General features: G+C 46.6%; 1 protein-coding gene across 1 annotated transcript; it reads left to right on the top strand.

Annotated features, from left to right (window-relative positions):
• Positions 1-12,749: 12,749 nt before the first annotated feature.
• Positions 12,750-15,827, top strand: LOC109784006 (wall-associated receptor kinase 5). The gene is made up of 3 exons (XM_020342610.4): positions 12,750-14,074; positions 14,200-14,364; positions 14,456-15,827. Exons 1-3 carry the CDS (start codon positions 13,174-13,176, stop codon positions 15,661-15,663), a joined length of 2,274 nt encoding a protein of 757 aa, XP_020198199.1. The 5' UTR covers positions 12,750-13,173; the 3' UTR covers positions 15,664-15,827.
• The last annotated feature ends 296 nt before the right edge of the window (positions 15,828-16,123 follow it).

Genomic DNA, 16,123 nt, shown 5'->3' with positions numbered 1-16,123 from the left:
GCCGTTATGTCTGAAATTGGGGAAATTATTGTCCATATGGACAATAATAATATCATGGAAAATTCTGATGCTCCTGCTGAAGAACCCCCTATCTTACATAAAAAAATTCTGAATTGGTAGTGGTAATATTATTGGAAAAGGAGTTATCCAAGATTTCTTTACTTGTGCCGGTGCTTTGCCTTCTATGGGTAGTTCTATTCTTCATAGAACTAGTAGTCTTGCGGACGCTATCGCCATGCTTGTAGTTGAACTTGAAAGACAATTTATGCACTTGCATCCTTGCATACAAAGGATTTTCCTAGAATTTTCTAATATTGAGCATTCTTCTGTTAAGCGCGCCGCTACTATGTTTTTGGCTCATGAGTTTAGATTTATAATAAAAGAGGCCAAAGAAATCTTTGCGCGTTATAGGGTGGACGCTGGCCGTCCTCCCATAGAGGCTATCCTCTTTGATCAAGAAGAAATAATGCATTTTCAATCTCTAGACTATGTTGCTTTCAATGAAAATCTTAGAAAAAGGGTTCCTACCAATGTTCTAGTTGATAGAATTTCTGAACTTAATAATGATTTGGCTATTCGAAATAATGAGCTAGGATATTCTCTCGAGTATAGGCTCACAAAGTTCTATCAAAAGAATGCTTATAATGATGAATTGGTTGTGCAATACGAAGGGCCGAAGGAGGAACCTATACCTCCTAAAGTTGATCTTGGGGACTTTTGTCCCATCAAATTTAGCCCTTTTGATTACTTTTGCTTGCCCCAAAGGAAACTTGCTGCTGAACGTAGAGAATATAAAATGAGTTTTAATGATCTATCCTATTATTATGGCAATACCTAGGTCTAACCTTGCTTTTATGCCTAGCTAGGGGCGTTAAACGATAGTGCTTGTTGGGAGGCAACCCAATTCTATTTTTAGTTTTTTGCTTTTTGCTTCTGTTTAGGAATAAATCTTTGATCTAGCCTCTGGTTAGATGTGTTTTTATGTTTTAATTAGTGTTTGTGCCAAGTTAAACCTATAGGATCTTCTTGGATGATAGTTATTTGATCTTGCTGAAAATTCCAGAAACTTTCTGTTCACGAAAATAATTGTTAAAAATCACCAGAACGTGATAAAATATTGATTCCAATTGCTGCTGATCGATAAACAAATTATCTAGGTCTTCCTATTTTTGCTGAATTTTTGGAGTTCCAGAAGTTTGCGTTAGTTACAGATTACTACAGACTGTTCTGTTTTTGACAGATTCTGTTTTTTTCTGTGTTGTTTGCTTATTTTGATGAATCTATGGATAGTAAAATAGTTTATAAACCATAGAGAACTTGGAATACAGTAGGTTTAACACCAATATAAATAAATAATGAGTTCATTACAGTACCTTGAAGTGGTGTTCTGTTTTCTTTCGCTAACGGAGCTCACGAGATTTTCTGTTAAGTTTTGTGTTGTGAAGTTTTCAAGTTTTGGGTAAAAGATTTGATGGATTATGGAACAAGGAGTGGCAAGAGCCTAAGCTTGGGGATGCCCATGGCACCCCAAGATAATCTAAGGACACCAAAAAGCCAAAGCTTGGGGATGCCCCGGAAGGCATCCCCTCTTTCGTCTACTTCCATCGGTAACTTTACTTGGAGCTATATTTTTATTCATCACATGATATGTGTTTTGCTTGGAGCGTCTTGTATGATTTGAGTCTTTTCTTTTTAGTTTACCACAATCATCTTTTCTGTACACACCTTTTGAGAGAGACACACATGATTCGGAATTTATTAGAATACTCTATGCGCTTCACTTATATCTTTTGAGCTATATAGTTTTTGCTCTAGTGCTTCACTTATATCTTTTAGAGCACAGCGGTGGTTTTGTTTTATAGAAAATAGTATTCTCTCATGCTTCACTTATATTATTTTGAGAGTTTTAAACAGCATGGTAATTTGCTTAAATTGGGAAATTAATCCTAATATGTTAGGTATTCAAGACTAGTAAAAAACTTTCTTATGAGTGTGCTGAATGCTAAGAGAAGTTTGATGCTTGATGATTGTTTTGAGATATGGAGGTAGTGATATTAAAGTTGTGCTAGTTAAGTAGTTGTGAATTTGAGAAATACTTGTGTTGAAGTTTGCAAGTCCCGTAGCATGCACGTATGGTAAACGTTATGTAACAAATTTGAAACATGAGGTGTTCTTTGATTGTCCTCCTTATGAGTGGCGGTCGGGGACGAGCGATGGTCTTTTCCTACCAATCTATCCCCCTAGGAGCATGCGTGTAGTGCTTGGTTTTTGATGACTTGTAGATTTTTGCAATAAGTATGTGAGTTCTTTATGACTAATGTTGAGTCCATGGATTATACGCACTCTTACCCTTCCATCATTGCTAGCCTCTTCGGTACCGTGCATTGCCCTTTCTCACATTGAGAGTTGGTGCAAACTTCGCCGGTGCATCCAAACCCTGTGATATCATATGCTCTTTCACACATAAACCTCCTTATATCCTCCTCAAAACGGCCACCATACCTACCTATTATGGCATTTCCATAGCCATTCCGAGATATATTGCCATGCAACTTTCCACCATTCCGTTTATCATGACACGTTCATCATTGTCATATTGCTTTGCATGATCATGTAGTTGACATCGTATTTGTGGTAAAGCCACCATTCATAATTTTTTCATACATGTCACTCTTGATTCATTGCTATCCCGGTATACCGCCGAAGGCATTCATATAGAGTCATACTTTGTTCTAGTATCGAGTTGTAATCATTGAGTTGTAAATAAATAGAAGTGTGATGATCATCATTCATAGAGCATTGTCCCAATAAAAAAGAGAAAGGCCAAATAAAAAAGGGAGGCCCAAAAAAAAGGGGGACAATGCTACTATCCTTTTTCCACACTTGTGCTTCAAAGTAGCACCATGATCTTCATGATAGAGAGTCTCTTGTTTTGTCATTTTCATATACTAGTGGGAATTTTTCATTATAGAACTTGGCTTGTATATTCCAACAATGGGCTTCCTCAAATGCCCTAGGTCTTCATGAGCAAGCAAGTTGGATGCACACCCACTTAGTTTCTTTTGTTGAGCTTTCATGCATTTATAGCTCTAGTGCATTCGTTGCATGGCAATCCCTACTCCTTGCATTAACATCAATCGATGGGCATCTCCATAGCTCATTGATTAGTCGCGTTGATGTGAGACTTTCTCCTTTTTTGTCTTCTCCACATAACCCCCATCATTATATTCTATTCCACCCATAGTGCTATATCCATGGCTCACGCTCATGTATTGCGTGAAGGTTGAAAAAGTTTGAGATTACTAAAGTATGAAACAATTGCTTGGCTTGTCATCGGGGTTATGCATGATGAGAGCATTCTTGTGTGACGAAAATGGAGCATGACTAAACTATATGATTTTGTAGGGATGAACTTTCTTTGGCCATGTTATTTTGAGAGGACATAATTGCTTAGTTAGTATGCTTGAAGTATTATTACATTTATGTCAATATTAAACTTTTATCTTGAATCTTTCGAATCTGAATATTCATACCACAATTAAGAGAATTACATTGAAATTATGCCAAGTAGCATTCCACATCAAAAATTCTGTTTTTATCATTTACCTACTCGAGGACGAGCAGGAATTAAGCTTGGGGATGCTTGATACGTCTCCAACATATCTATAATTTTTTATTGTTCCATGCTATATTATATTCTGTTTTGGACATTAATGGGCTTTATTATACACTTTTATATTATTTTTGGGACTAACCTATTAACCGGAGGCCCAGCCCAGAATTGTTGTTTTTTGCCTATTTCAGAGTTTCGCAGAAAAAGAATATCAAACGGAGTCCAAACGGAATGAAACCTTCGGGAACATGATTTTCGGAACGAACGTGATCCAGAGGACTTGGAACCTACGTCAAGACATCAACCAGGAAGGCACGAGGTAGGGGGGCGCGCCCTCCACCCTCGTGGGCCCCACGTTGCTCCACCGACGTACTTCTTCCTCCTATATATACCTACGTACCCCCAAACTACCAGATACAGAGCCAAAAACCTAATTCCACCGCCGCAACCTTCTGTACCCGTGAGATCCCATCTTGGGGCCTTTTCCGGAGCTCCGCCGGAGGGGGCATCGATCACGGAGGGCTTCTACATCAACACCATAGCCTCTCCGATGATGTGTGAGTAGTTTACCTCAAACCTTCGGGTCCATAGTTATTAGCTAGATGGCTTCTTCTCTCTCTTTGGATCTCAATACAAAGTTCTCCACGATTCTCGTGGAGATCTATTCGATGTAATCTTCTTTTGCGGTGTGTTTGTTGAGACCGATGAATTGTGGGTTTATGATCAAGTTTATCTATGAACAATATTTGAATCTTCTCTGAATTCTTTTATGTATGATTGTTTATCTTTGCAAGTCTCCTCGAATTATTAGTTTGGTTTGGCCTACTAGATTGATCTTTCTTGCAATGGGAGAAGTGCTTAGCTTTGGGTTCAATCTTGCGGTGTCCTTTCCCAGTGACAGTAGGGGCAGCAAGGCACGTATTGTATTGTTGCCATCGAGGATAACAAGATGGGGTTTATATCATATTGCATGAGTTTATCCCTCTACAACATGTCATCTTACTTAAAGCGTTACTCTGTTCTTATGAACTTAATACTCTAGATGCATGCTGGATAGCAGTCGATGTGTGGAGTAATAGTAGTAGATGCAGGCAGGAGTCGGTCTACTTGTCGCGGACGTGATGCCTATATACATGATCATACCTAGATATTATCATAACGATGCTCAATTCTGTCAATTGCTCAACAGTAATTTGTTCACCCACCGTAATACTTATGCTCTCGAGAGAAGCCACTAGTGAAACCTATGGCCCCGGGGTCTATCTTCCATCATATTAATCTTCCAACATTTAGCTATTTTATTGCCTTTTATTTTACTTTGCATCTTTATCATAAAAATACCAAAAATATTATCTTATCATATCTATCAGATCTCACTCTCGTAAGTGACCGTGAAGGGATTGACAACCCCTTTATTGCGTTGGTTGCGAGGATTTATTTGTTTGTGTAGGTGCGAGGGACTCGTGCGTGGCCTCCTACTGGATTGATACCTTGGTTCTCAAAAACTGAGGGAAATACTTACGCTGCTTTACTGCATCACCCTTTCCTCTTTAAGGGAAAACCAAAGTAGTGCTCAAGAGGTAGCACCCGGCTGTGCGTTGGGGTGGGGCTGTAGGCCTTATCCCAAACGGGGCCACTCGGGAGGATATCGTCGCTTTTGGAGGGATTGCGGATCCTGTATCTGAGGGGCAACGGATGAGCGACCGCCTCCAAGATCAGCCGGATGTTGATGACATGCAGCTGAGGTGCGCCATGCGGGCGGCCAAGCTTCGTGACATTGAGGTCACTACTGGTATGTCGCTCAACACTTCCAATTCAATTCTGCATTTTTCTAATGATGAGATTATTCATAATGCAAATCAGTTAGGAGTTTCACTAGGTAGTAATGATAGTGAAATCTCTAAATCCGTTAATGATATCCTGGATCTTGAAGCGGAACGCGCTTTAGAACTGATTCAAAACTTAGCAGCGGTCAAACGTATGAACGATTCCGACATAGATGCGTTGGGAGTCAGGGTGCTCGATAATTTTTTTGCGGATCTTGCCCCATCCCTTCCTGAGACAGAGGAGGATGATGGTTCTATATCCCTAAGGGACATTACCCCTATCGAGGCTCAGGCAGTTAGGTCCACGGAGCCCGGTTGTGAGGACCGGGTGGAGGATCAAAACAAGCCTAAACGCAAATGGAAGCGAAAGATTTATCCAGCTTCGGCGTTGCGTAGAAGTGCTAGGAACCGTACTACTAAAAACTTTCATGATGAAATATGAGAGGAATCTTTTGGAATAGTAGAGGTCTGACAAACTTAGCTAAAAGAAGGTTTCTAGCGGATGCTTCTATCGAACATAGGTTGGATTTTATTGCCCTCTCTGAAACTGGAAGGGACAATTTCTCTCCACAGTTTCTAAGTAGTTTATCGGGAGGTATCGATTTTGATTAGCACTGCCTACCGCCGAGAGGAAGATCGGGTGGGATCTTACTTGGGGTTAGATGCGAGTCCTTGGAAGTCCGATGTGTGGTCATGGGAGATTTCGCCGTTAAGTTTCGGGTTAGATCGAAGGCCAATGGGTTTAATTGGGCACTGGTGGCGGTATATGGCGTCGCGCAGCCAGAACTCAAACCAGATTTTTTGGTGGATCTTGTCCGTATTTGCGGCTCTGAGCAGCTTCCAATCTTGGTTGGGAGCGACTTTAATATTATTAGAAGGAGAGAGGAAAAAAACAATGATAATTTTGACGGCAGGTGGTCGTTTATGTTTAATACCATTATTGAAAGCTTGGATCTGAGAGAGATAGAGCTTTTGGGTAGAAAATTCACTTGGGCTAATACTTTGCCAAACCCGACATTTGAGAAGCTGGATCAAGTCCTCGCGAGCGTTGAATGGGAGCAAAAATTTCCCCTGGTAACAGTCCAAGCGTTATCGCGCACAATCTTCGACCACACCCCTTTGCTGGTTGACTCTGGTGAGGCAACGCATGTGGGGAATAAAAATACCTTTTCTTTTGAATTGGCGTGGTTTGAAAGGGAAGGGTCTTCGATCTGATAGCCAGGGAATGGGCTAAAGATGCAGGAGGGAGGACTTCTGTTGAAAGATGGCAAAATAAGATAAGGCACTTAAGAAGTTTCTTACGTGGGTGGGCTAAGCATCTTAGTGGGATTTATAAGGTGGAAAAGGAAAGGGTCCTTACAATTATTCAGTCCCTAGATTTAAAAGCCGAGTCCACAATTCTAGAGACCACGGAGCTACATGCTAAAGTAGACGCGGAGATGAGATTGAAAGAACTCTTGCAAGAGGAGGAATTGAAGTGGGCATTGCGAGCTAAGGTTCGCAAAGTTGTCCAAGGGGACGCTAACACTCAATTCTTTCATATGATCGCCAATGGCAAGCACAGAAAGAAAATAATCTTTCAGCTTGAGCAAGACGAGGGTACGATTTTAGGGCAGGAAAACCTAAAATTATACATAACCAATTACTACAAGCAGCTGTTTGGGCCTCCGGAGGATAATTTCGTATCCTTGGATGAGTCGAGGGTTGAGGATGTTCCTCAACTTGCTGCGGATGAGAATGATATTTTGACCGCCCCATTTTCGGAGAAAGAGGTGTTTGAAGCTATTTCACAGATGAAGAATAATAAAGCTCCAGGGCCGAATGGATTTCCGGCGGAGTTTTATAAAAAGTGCTGGCATATTATTAAAGGGGATTTGATACCGATGTTCCGTGATTTATTCTCTGGACAGCTTCAGTTGTTTCATCTGAATTTTGGAACTGTTACTTTGCTTCCTAAGAAAACAGAGGTTGTGAGAATTGAGCGGTTTAGGCCGATCTGTCTTCTTAACGTAAGTTTCAAAATTTTCACCAAGGTTGGGACTAATAGACTCACGCAGATTGCGCACTCTGTGGCGCAGCCATCCCAAACTGCTTTCATGCCGGACAGAAACATCCTAGAAGGGGTTGTGGTCCTTCATGAAACACTCCATGAAATTCACACGAAAAAACTAGACGGGGTTGTTTTCAAAGTGGATTTCGAGAAAGCGTTATGATAAAGTCAAATGGCCATTTCTTCAACAGGCCTTGCGTATGAAAGGTTTTGATCAGGCCTGGAGACACCAGGTAGAATCTTTCACGCAAAAAGGGAGTGTTGGAATTAAAGTGAATGACGACATAGGTCACTACTTCCAGATACAAAAGGGCCTGAGACAAGGAGATCCGATGTCCCCTATTCTGTTCAACATAGTAGTCGACATGTTGACGATTCCAATAGGAAGGGCTAAGGATGCTGGTCAGGTAGGTGGCCTGGTTCCTCATCTAGTTGATGGAGGTGTGTCTATCCTACAGTACGCCGATGATACTATCATCTTCATGGAGCATGACTTGGCAAAAGCGAGAAACATGAAGCTGGTGTTATGCTTATTCGAACAATTGACCGGGTTAAAGATTAACTTCCATAAAAGCGAATTGTTCTGTTTTGGAAGAGCTAAAGAGGAACAAGGTGCTTACAAACAATTGTTTGGATGCGAATTGGGGGCTTTACCTTTCACGTATTTGGGTATACCAATTCACCATCTTAAGCTGACAAACAGAGAATGGAAGTGCATTGAGGATCGATTTGACAAGAAATTGAGCTGCTGGAAGGGCAAGCTGAACGGAGGCCGATTAATTCTCATTAATTCGGTTCTCACGAGTATGCCCATGTTTCTCGTGTCCTTTTTTGAGGTACCAGTTGGAGTTCGGAAAAGGCTGGACTTCTATCGTTCCCGCTTCTTCTGGCAGAGTGAAGAACTTAAGTGAAAATACATATTCGCTAAATGGGATATTATTTGTCGACCGAAGGACCAAGGGGGTCTAGGTATTGAAAATCTTGAGGTGAAGAACAGATGCCTTCTCAGCAAGTGGCTGTATAAGTTATTTGTAGAGACGGAGGCCACATGGGCACAGATTCTGCGTAATAAGTACCTTCATTCCAAAATTTTGTCCCAGGTGACAGTGAGGCCGACGGTCTCGCCTTTTTGGAAAGGACTGATGAGAGTTGAATCAGTTTTTTTTTCAACAGGACAAAATTTATAGTCGGAAACGGTACCACTACGAGATTCTGGGAGGATACATGGCTAGGGGAAACACCCCTCGCGCTTCAATATCCTTCACTTTATAGCATTGTTCAACGAAGAGACGCTTATGTTGCGACAGTACTTCAGTCCACTCCTCTCAATATTCACTTCAGGAGGACGCTAGCCGGAAACCGTTGGGAAGCCTGGCTCCATCTTGTGCGTAGACTGATGGATGTTCAGCTTTCTCAACGGCCCAATCAGTTGTGCTGGAAGCTAACTAGGAATGGAAAGTTTACGGTTAAATCGATGTATCTAGATGTTATCAATTCTAGATCTATTCCTAGTTCGAAACATGTTTGGAAAGTCAAAGTACCTTTGAAAGTTAAAGTGTTTATGTGGTTTGTACATAAACAAGTCATTTTAATTAAGGACAACTTGGCAAAACGCAACTGGACAGGATCTACAAGATGTAGTTTTTGTGACCGGGATGAATCCATCAAACACCTCTTTCTTGATTGCTCGTTGGCAAAAAAAATATGGTGGACGGTTCACATAGCCTTTAATATTACTCCTTCGAATACTATCAGCACGTTATTTGGGACGTGGCTTGACGGGATAGATTCCGAAACAGCGAGACACATTCGTGTAGGAGTATGTGCTTTATTATGGGCAGTCTGGAACTGCAGAAATGATTTGGTCTTTAACAGAACAACATATATTCATTTTTTGCAGGTTATCTTCCGAGCCACTGCGTTGATCCGTATGTGGTCGCTACTCACTCCGACGGATGCCAGGGAGCGTATAGTCACTGGATCTATCCGATGGGAGACGGTAGCACGGGCTATTTTCAACCGGTTTGGATGGCGGTTATGTAATAGGATAGGCAATTAGTTTTCATATCTTTCTTATGCCAGCCGGTTGTGGCTTTACTTCTATTTTTCTGCTCTTTGTGAGCATTTTGTTCTTTTGTTTGAGACATCAAGACCTGAGTTGAACTTATTTGCTTATTAATAATATGGTTGTATGCATCGTTCTGATGCAGAGGCCGGGGAGCTCCCCCTTTTCGAAAAAATGAGCATTAAAATAGTCGAACTTTGTGAGTTAGATACCCCGGCAGCCGCCGGTGAGGAGGGAAACCAGATCTTCGAAACAAAATCAACAAAATAACGAATCGCAAGAAAACCTCGCCAAACTGTCACGGTGGAGGGGCCTTCTGTCCTTTCGCCTCCTTATATGATCCTATCCGAGGAGCGTCGATCCTACCAGCAAGCGCACACGAATCTAAACCGTTTACATTGAGTACAGTTTGGACAAATGTATAAAATTCTTTCAGTTATCGTGGTGGCCTCCGTCATTTTCTGCCGCCCAGACCACCACGACATCTTGGCTGTCCGTGAGCTGCTCCCGGTTTTTGGGGTGGCCTCCGGACTCCGCACCAACTACAACAAGTGCTCGGCCACCCCCATCCAATGCAACGACGAGGATATCGCGACCATCGCTTCCAAGATGCAATGCCCGGTGAAGCAATTTCCAATTCAATACTTGGGACTCCCTCTGTTCATACGCAAGCCGTCTACTTCGAGCCTCATGCCGATCATCCACAAGCTGGAGCGTAAGCTTTCCACTTGGCGGGCCTCCCTCCTCTCTCCAGGCGACCGGCTCGCCCTCGTCCGCCATGTCTTATGTGCCATCCCCACGCACTTCCTCACCGTCATCGCCTTCAACTCCTCCATTCTCAAGAAGGCCAACCGTATCATTCGTGGCTTCCTATGGGCTGGAATTAAAGACGCCAAAGGCGGCCAATGCTTGGTCAGCTGGCAAAGGGTGTGCCGCCCACTTTCTCTCGGCGGCCTCGCTGTCCGTGACCTGCAGCGCGCCGGCATCGCGCTGAGAACTCGCTGGCTATGGCTCAAGTTCACCGACTCGTCGCGGCCATGGAGCCACCTACACATCCCCCAAGACCCCGCCATCACGGCCATCTTCCGTGCTTCTACGACTTGGACACTCGGCGACGACCACACATGCATGTTCTGGAGCGATCACTGGATCAATGGCAGATCAGTCGCCGAGATCGCGCCGCTCGTCCTCGCGCTTGTCACTCAGAGGCGGCGCAAGACCCGCACCGTGCACGATGGCCTTCTCCAGCGCTCTTGGGTTCGCAACATCCAGGGTGCTCTGGGACTTGCCGCTCTCGTCCAGTATGTTGACCTCTGGCGCTGTGTGCGTCATGTCGCTCTCACCGACTCCCCAGACTCTCTGCATTGGCGCTGGACCACATCCGCTACCTACTCGGCAAGCTCATGTTATCAGGCGCTCTTTCTAGGTGTCTGCCAGGACCCACATTGGCAGCTCACTTGGAAGCCGTGGGCCCCTCTCCGCATAAAATTCTTCATCTGGCTAGCGTTGCAAGACCGGTGCTGGACGGCTGAACGTCTCGCTCGGCATGGCCTTCCGCATGAGGACTCCTGCGCCTTCTGCGACCAAGAGGAGGAGACCATGCAACATCTCTTGGCGGGCTGCCCTTTCTCACGACAAATCTGGCACAAGATCCTAAGCTGGGTTCATTCCACAGCTGACATCCCGAGCAGCGACACTGACTTCTACGCCTGGTGGGAGACGTCCTGCAACCGCACCATCCTCGGCGCGCAAGGGCTTGGCCTCATTGATCATTCTCACCGCCTGGTGGCTTTGGAAGCACCGGAACGCTTGCATATTTGATGGCGAGCAGCCCTCCATCTCCCGGCTTTCTGGCATCATCAGAGACGAGGCACGCATGTGGGCCAAGGCTGGCGCCACCGGGCTGCACAACATCATTCCCGAGAGATAGTTGTAGGCCCTTGGGGCTGAGCACCCCCATGTCTATTCTGCTCCTAGTTCATTTCCATCTCTTCTTGCGTACATGGCTTAGTGAGCTCTTGTAATCCCTTGCTGTAAAACTCTTCTCCTATCAATGCAAAGATACGCATCCTCTGCGTATTCGCGAAAAAAAATTATTATGGTGGCATGAATGAACTCTTCAACTGGTAACAGTAAGTATTTATAAGGCAGGATAAGTTATAAGGTGCTTGCGTGCTGCGCTGGCACATGATACCGGCAAATTCAATCTGGAGGGAGGATGACACGCCACGGCCTCTGACAAAGCTCCCACTCACGTGTGCCTCGCGAGCCCGTCTTCGGTCGACAGCATACGTTTCTCCGAATTGTTGAGCATAGTCTATGATGTCCATGTGTTTTCTGTCGGTTTCGGCGGGGCTCCGGGTCGCAGCTTCGATACGGGGTGGCGTGCGTGCGTGGTACTTTTGACATTTTTGTTAAAGCCATCCCGCGACAGCATAACTTCCCCGGCGTTTGGTCTGTAACATCGAAATCCATCGATCCAGTGCGCTGAAGATTCAAAGGAGTAGTTAAATACTGTATATTTCTAGGTAAGAAATAGGATCGTCGAAATATGGTGGCATGCAGTAGATGAACGTCAAACTAACCCAGTGAGTTCAGATGGTAGTAATTGCTATTCTCCTGATAAGCCGCTCTCCTTGCGACTAACTGACTATCAAAGGAAAAACTGACTATTTTACTGAAGCGAGCTGCCGAGTCAATTGAGAAGGAAGACATAATGGCTGGATTCAGACTAATTTAAACATGCGGATCTATTTCTTCACACTACTTTTGTAGTAGCTAATGAGGACTTTGCGGCGTTCTCAGCAAAGGCTGACATTCTTGATGATGTACGTAGTATTAAACTGCATACTGTAGGATTGCGTGACCGATTTGGTATCGAAGAGTGAAACGGCTCCGAAATGCTGAGGGTGGCGGCGAGAGACCTGCAGGATAATTCCTCGACACCGACTAGCTTGTCGCCAACGGATTTGTCCCGTGCTCCAGGACAAGTGCTTCGCGATCAAGGTGGTTTTCTCATCCATGTGTCTGCATCCACTTACAAATAACAGGGCACATCTGTCGGGTTGCCTGGTCCCGTTATGAACGAGTACATGATAATAGCACTGAATAATTGAATAGTTCATTCGCAAAAAAACAAGAATAATTGAGTAGTACTCCCACGGTCCCTTAATGTAAGAGGCTTTTGCACGGAAGGAGTACACGTACTACCGGTTTCATCTTGTCAGAAGTATCAATTCTGTTCAAATTCTGTTCAAACGTCGAAAGGACACTCATGCTGAACGCTGGTACGAAGTAGTAGAGCAATCGATCCTTTTCGGCACCCACTCATGTAAGTATGTTGCTTTGGCCTGAAGATCAACGTGCATCAACCACCACATCCGACTAAACACGCCTCCCGGGGAAACTTCCACAACGCCCGTCTGTGTCGTGTAATTAAGTCAGGCCGTGGCTGCGTGCAGGTGGGACATGCTACTATGCCGTTTGATCGTGTCAAACCACACCATATGGGGTTCATTCATTTAAACCTCGATTATTAGTTCACAGTAATCACTCCCCTCAGGCCACCCTATCCCATTCCCGGCCACACCACCCGCCCCGCGCATGCGTAGGGAGGAAGATGATCCTCGCGGTGCTGATCGCCGTTCTGCTATCTTCGCCGCGGCCGGGGGCGGCGGCGGCGACGGCGATGCAGCCGAGGGAGACGTGCCTGCGGCGGTGCGGCAACATCGACATCCCGTACCCGTTCGGCGTGGGCAGCGGGTGCCACCTCGAGACCGGGGACTGGACCTTCTCGCTCAGCTGCAACCGCACCGCCGACGGGCGGCACCGGCTGTACAACTACCAGATCGAGGTGCTGGACATGTCGGTGCGGCGCGGGCAGCTGCGCATCTACAGCCTCATCAACCCGTGGTGCTACAACGCCACCACGCGCGCCATGAACGACCAGAACAACTGGTGGTACAACATGGACATCACCAACTTCCGCATCAACGACGCCCTCAACCGCTTCACCGTCATCGGCTGCAACTCGCTCGCCTACATCCGCTCGCTCAACGACACCGCCGACCGCTACATGACGGGCTGCATGGCCATGTGCCCCGGCGTGGCCCGCCTGGAGAACGGCTCCTGCGCCGGCGTCGGCTGCTGCCAGACGGCCATCCCGTCCGGCCTCAACGGCTACCAGATCTCCTTCGAGGAGAAGTTCAACACCTCCGGCACCGCGGGATTCAGCCCCTGCAGCTACGCCGTGCTGCTCGAGGCCGCCGCCTTCGACTTCCGCACCACCTACATAACCACCGACGAGTTCATGGCCGCCAACGGCAGGCAGGTGCCGCTCGTGCTCGACTGGGCCATCGGGAACAAGACGTGCGAGGAGGCCAAGCGCAACTCGTCGGCCTACGCCTGCGTCAGCAGCAACAGCGAGTGCGTCGACTCCAAGTACGGACGGGGCAAGGGATACCTCTGCAACTGCTCCGCCGGCTACGACGGCAATCCCTACCTCCTCGACGGCTGTCAAGGTACTGTTGGTTTGGTTGGCATCTTCCCTTCCCTTCTGTTGGTTGGTTGGTTGTTTCCATTCCACTGCGACGAGTTCATGGCGATTCATGCATGCCCGGCCGTTTTGGCTGCCTTGTCCTTGCAGATATCAACGAGTGCCAAGACGAACGGTACCCCTGCTCTGTTCCGGATACGTGCGTGAATACCATCGGAGGATACAGCTGCGTTTGCCCTGAAAAGACATCAGGCAACGCATACAACGGAACATGCGAGAAAGACAAGTCTCAGATCGGGTGGGAGATCGCCATTGGTAAGCCATCGATGTTATTTCTGGGGTTCGATTGATTTTTTCCAATAGGGGTACCATCATCTCACACGTCCATCCCTACTGGTTGCCGCAGGAGTCAGCATCGGTGTGATCGTACTGATAGCCACCGCTTCCTGCGCCTACATGATCTACGCCAAACGGAGGCTGGCCAAGATCAAGAGAGAGTACTTCGAGCAGCACGGGGGCCTCACGCTGTTCGACGAGATGAGGTCGAGGCAGGGCTTGTCCTTCAAGCTCTTCACCCAGGAAGAGCTGGAGGAGGCGACGGGCAGGTTCGACGAGCGCAACGTGATCGGCAAGGGGGCCAACGGCACCGTGTACAAGGGAACCACCAAGGACGGCGACCTGGTGGCCATCAAGAAGTGCAGGCTCGCCAGCGAGAGGCAGCAGAAGGAGTTCGGCAAGGAGATGCTCATCGTGTCCCAGATCAACCACCGCTACATCGTCAAGCTCTACGGCTGCTGCCTCGAGGTGGAGGTCCCCATGCTCGTCTACAAGTACATCCCCAACGGCACCCTCTACCGGCTCATCCACGGCCGCCGCGAGCGCGAGGGCCCGCGCATCCCCTTCACCGCCCGGCTCAAGGTCGCCCACCAGACCGCCGAGGCGCTCTCCTACCTGCACTCCTGGGCCTCGCCGCCCATCCTCCACGGCGATGTCAAGACGTCCAACATACTCCTCGACCAGGATTACACGGCCAAGGTCTCCGACTTCGGGGCGTCCACGCTGGCGCCCACGGACGAGGCGCAGTTCGTCACCTTCGTGCAGGGCACCTGCGGGTACCTCGACCCGGAGTACATGAGGACGTGCAAGCTCACCGACAAGAGCGACGTGTACAGCTTCGGCGTCGTCCTGCTGGAGCTGCTCACGTGCAGGAAGGCGCTCAACCTGGAGGAGCTCGAGGAGGAGAAGTACCTCTCGTCGCAGTTCCTCCTGGTCCTCGGGGAGAACAAGCTGGAGGAGATGCTAGACCCCCAGATCAAGCGTGAGCAGAGCATCGAGGTGCTCGAGCAGGCGGCGGAGCTGGCGAAGCGGTGCTTGGAGATGCTGGGCGAGAACAGGCCGTCCATGCGGGAGGTTGCGGAGGAGCTTCATAGGTTGAGCAAGCTGGCCCAGCATCCATGGGGGCCGCCAGATTCTGCGGAGCTAGTGGAACTGTTACGTGGATCACCGTCGCCGACCACGTACTCTGGCCACTCTGGGTCTGGGGTAGAGCTTAGTAGCACTAGAAATGTCAGTTTCACTGACACGGCGTACATAGGAATTCAGTCTCCGCGTTGATGCCCGGTGCAGTTTGGGTACATACACTCGTGTGACAAATCCTCCTGTTTTTTGCTCTCCCGATTGATGCAAACAAACATTGAAGCATTTTTTCACCTTTACTCCCCATTTGTACGTTTTTGACATATTTTACCACATTTAAAAAGTATTGACACATTTTACCTGGCATGGTGATGTGGGTTGGGTCGGGCTACGTAAGGCCATTTCTAACCGATCCCTAATAAATAGTTAAGTATCCGGTGAAGTAAGGTAACATCCCAAAATTTCAAACCATGTTTTTGTTAAGTAAAAGTTTGACAGAAATAAAATTTTGTATTATATTAGGTCTTTTATTAATTTCAAAACCTTTTCTGTTTTTTTTAAGTCCATCTCTCCATATAGAAACTTTAGAAAATATTGTGGGTTTTGAAAGTTTTCCTTAAACCTTTCATTTGACTTTTAAAATTCAGTAGTAAATATT

The sequence above is a fragment of the Aegilops tauschii genome, chromosome 6, assembly GCF_002575655.3.
Source record: "Aegilops tauschii subsp. strangulata cultivar AL8/78 chromosome 6, Aet v6.0, whole genome shotgun sequence".
NCBI classification, from domain to species: Eukaryota; Viridiplantae; Streptophyta; class Magnoliopsida; order Poales; family Poaceae; genus Aegilops; species Aegilops tauschii.
Note: the sequence above shows the minus strand (reverse complement) of the source record. Positions and strands in the feature narration are given on the sequence as shown.

Coding starts and splice junctions, on each gene's coding strand:
- LOC109784006 (XM_020342610.4), top strand. CDS start 13,174: ATGATCCTCGCGGTGCTGATCGCCGTTCTGCTATCTTCGCCGCGGCCG. Junction 14,075..14,199: donor CCTCCTCGACGGCTGTCAAG/GTACTGTTGGTT, acceptor TTGTCCTTGCAG/ATATCAACGAGTGCCAAGAC. Junction 14,365..14,455: donor CGGGTGGGAGATCGCCATTG/GTAAGCCATCGA, acceptor TGGTTGCCGCAG/GAGTCAGCATCGGTGTGATC.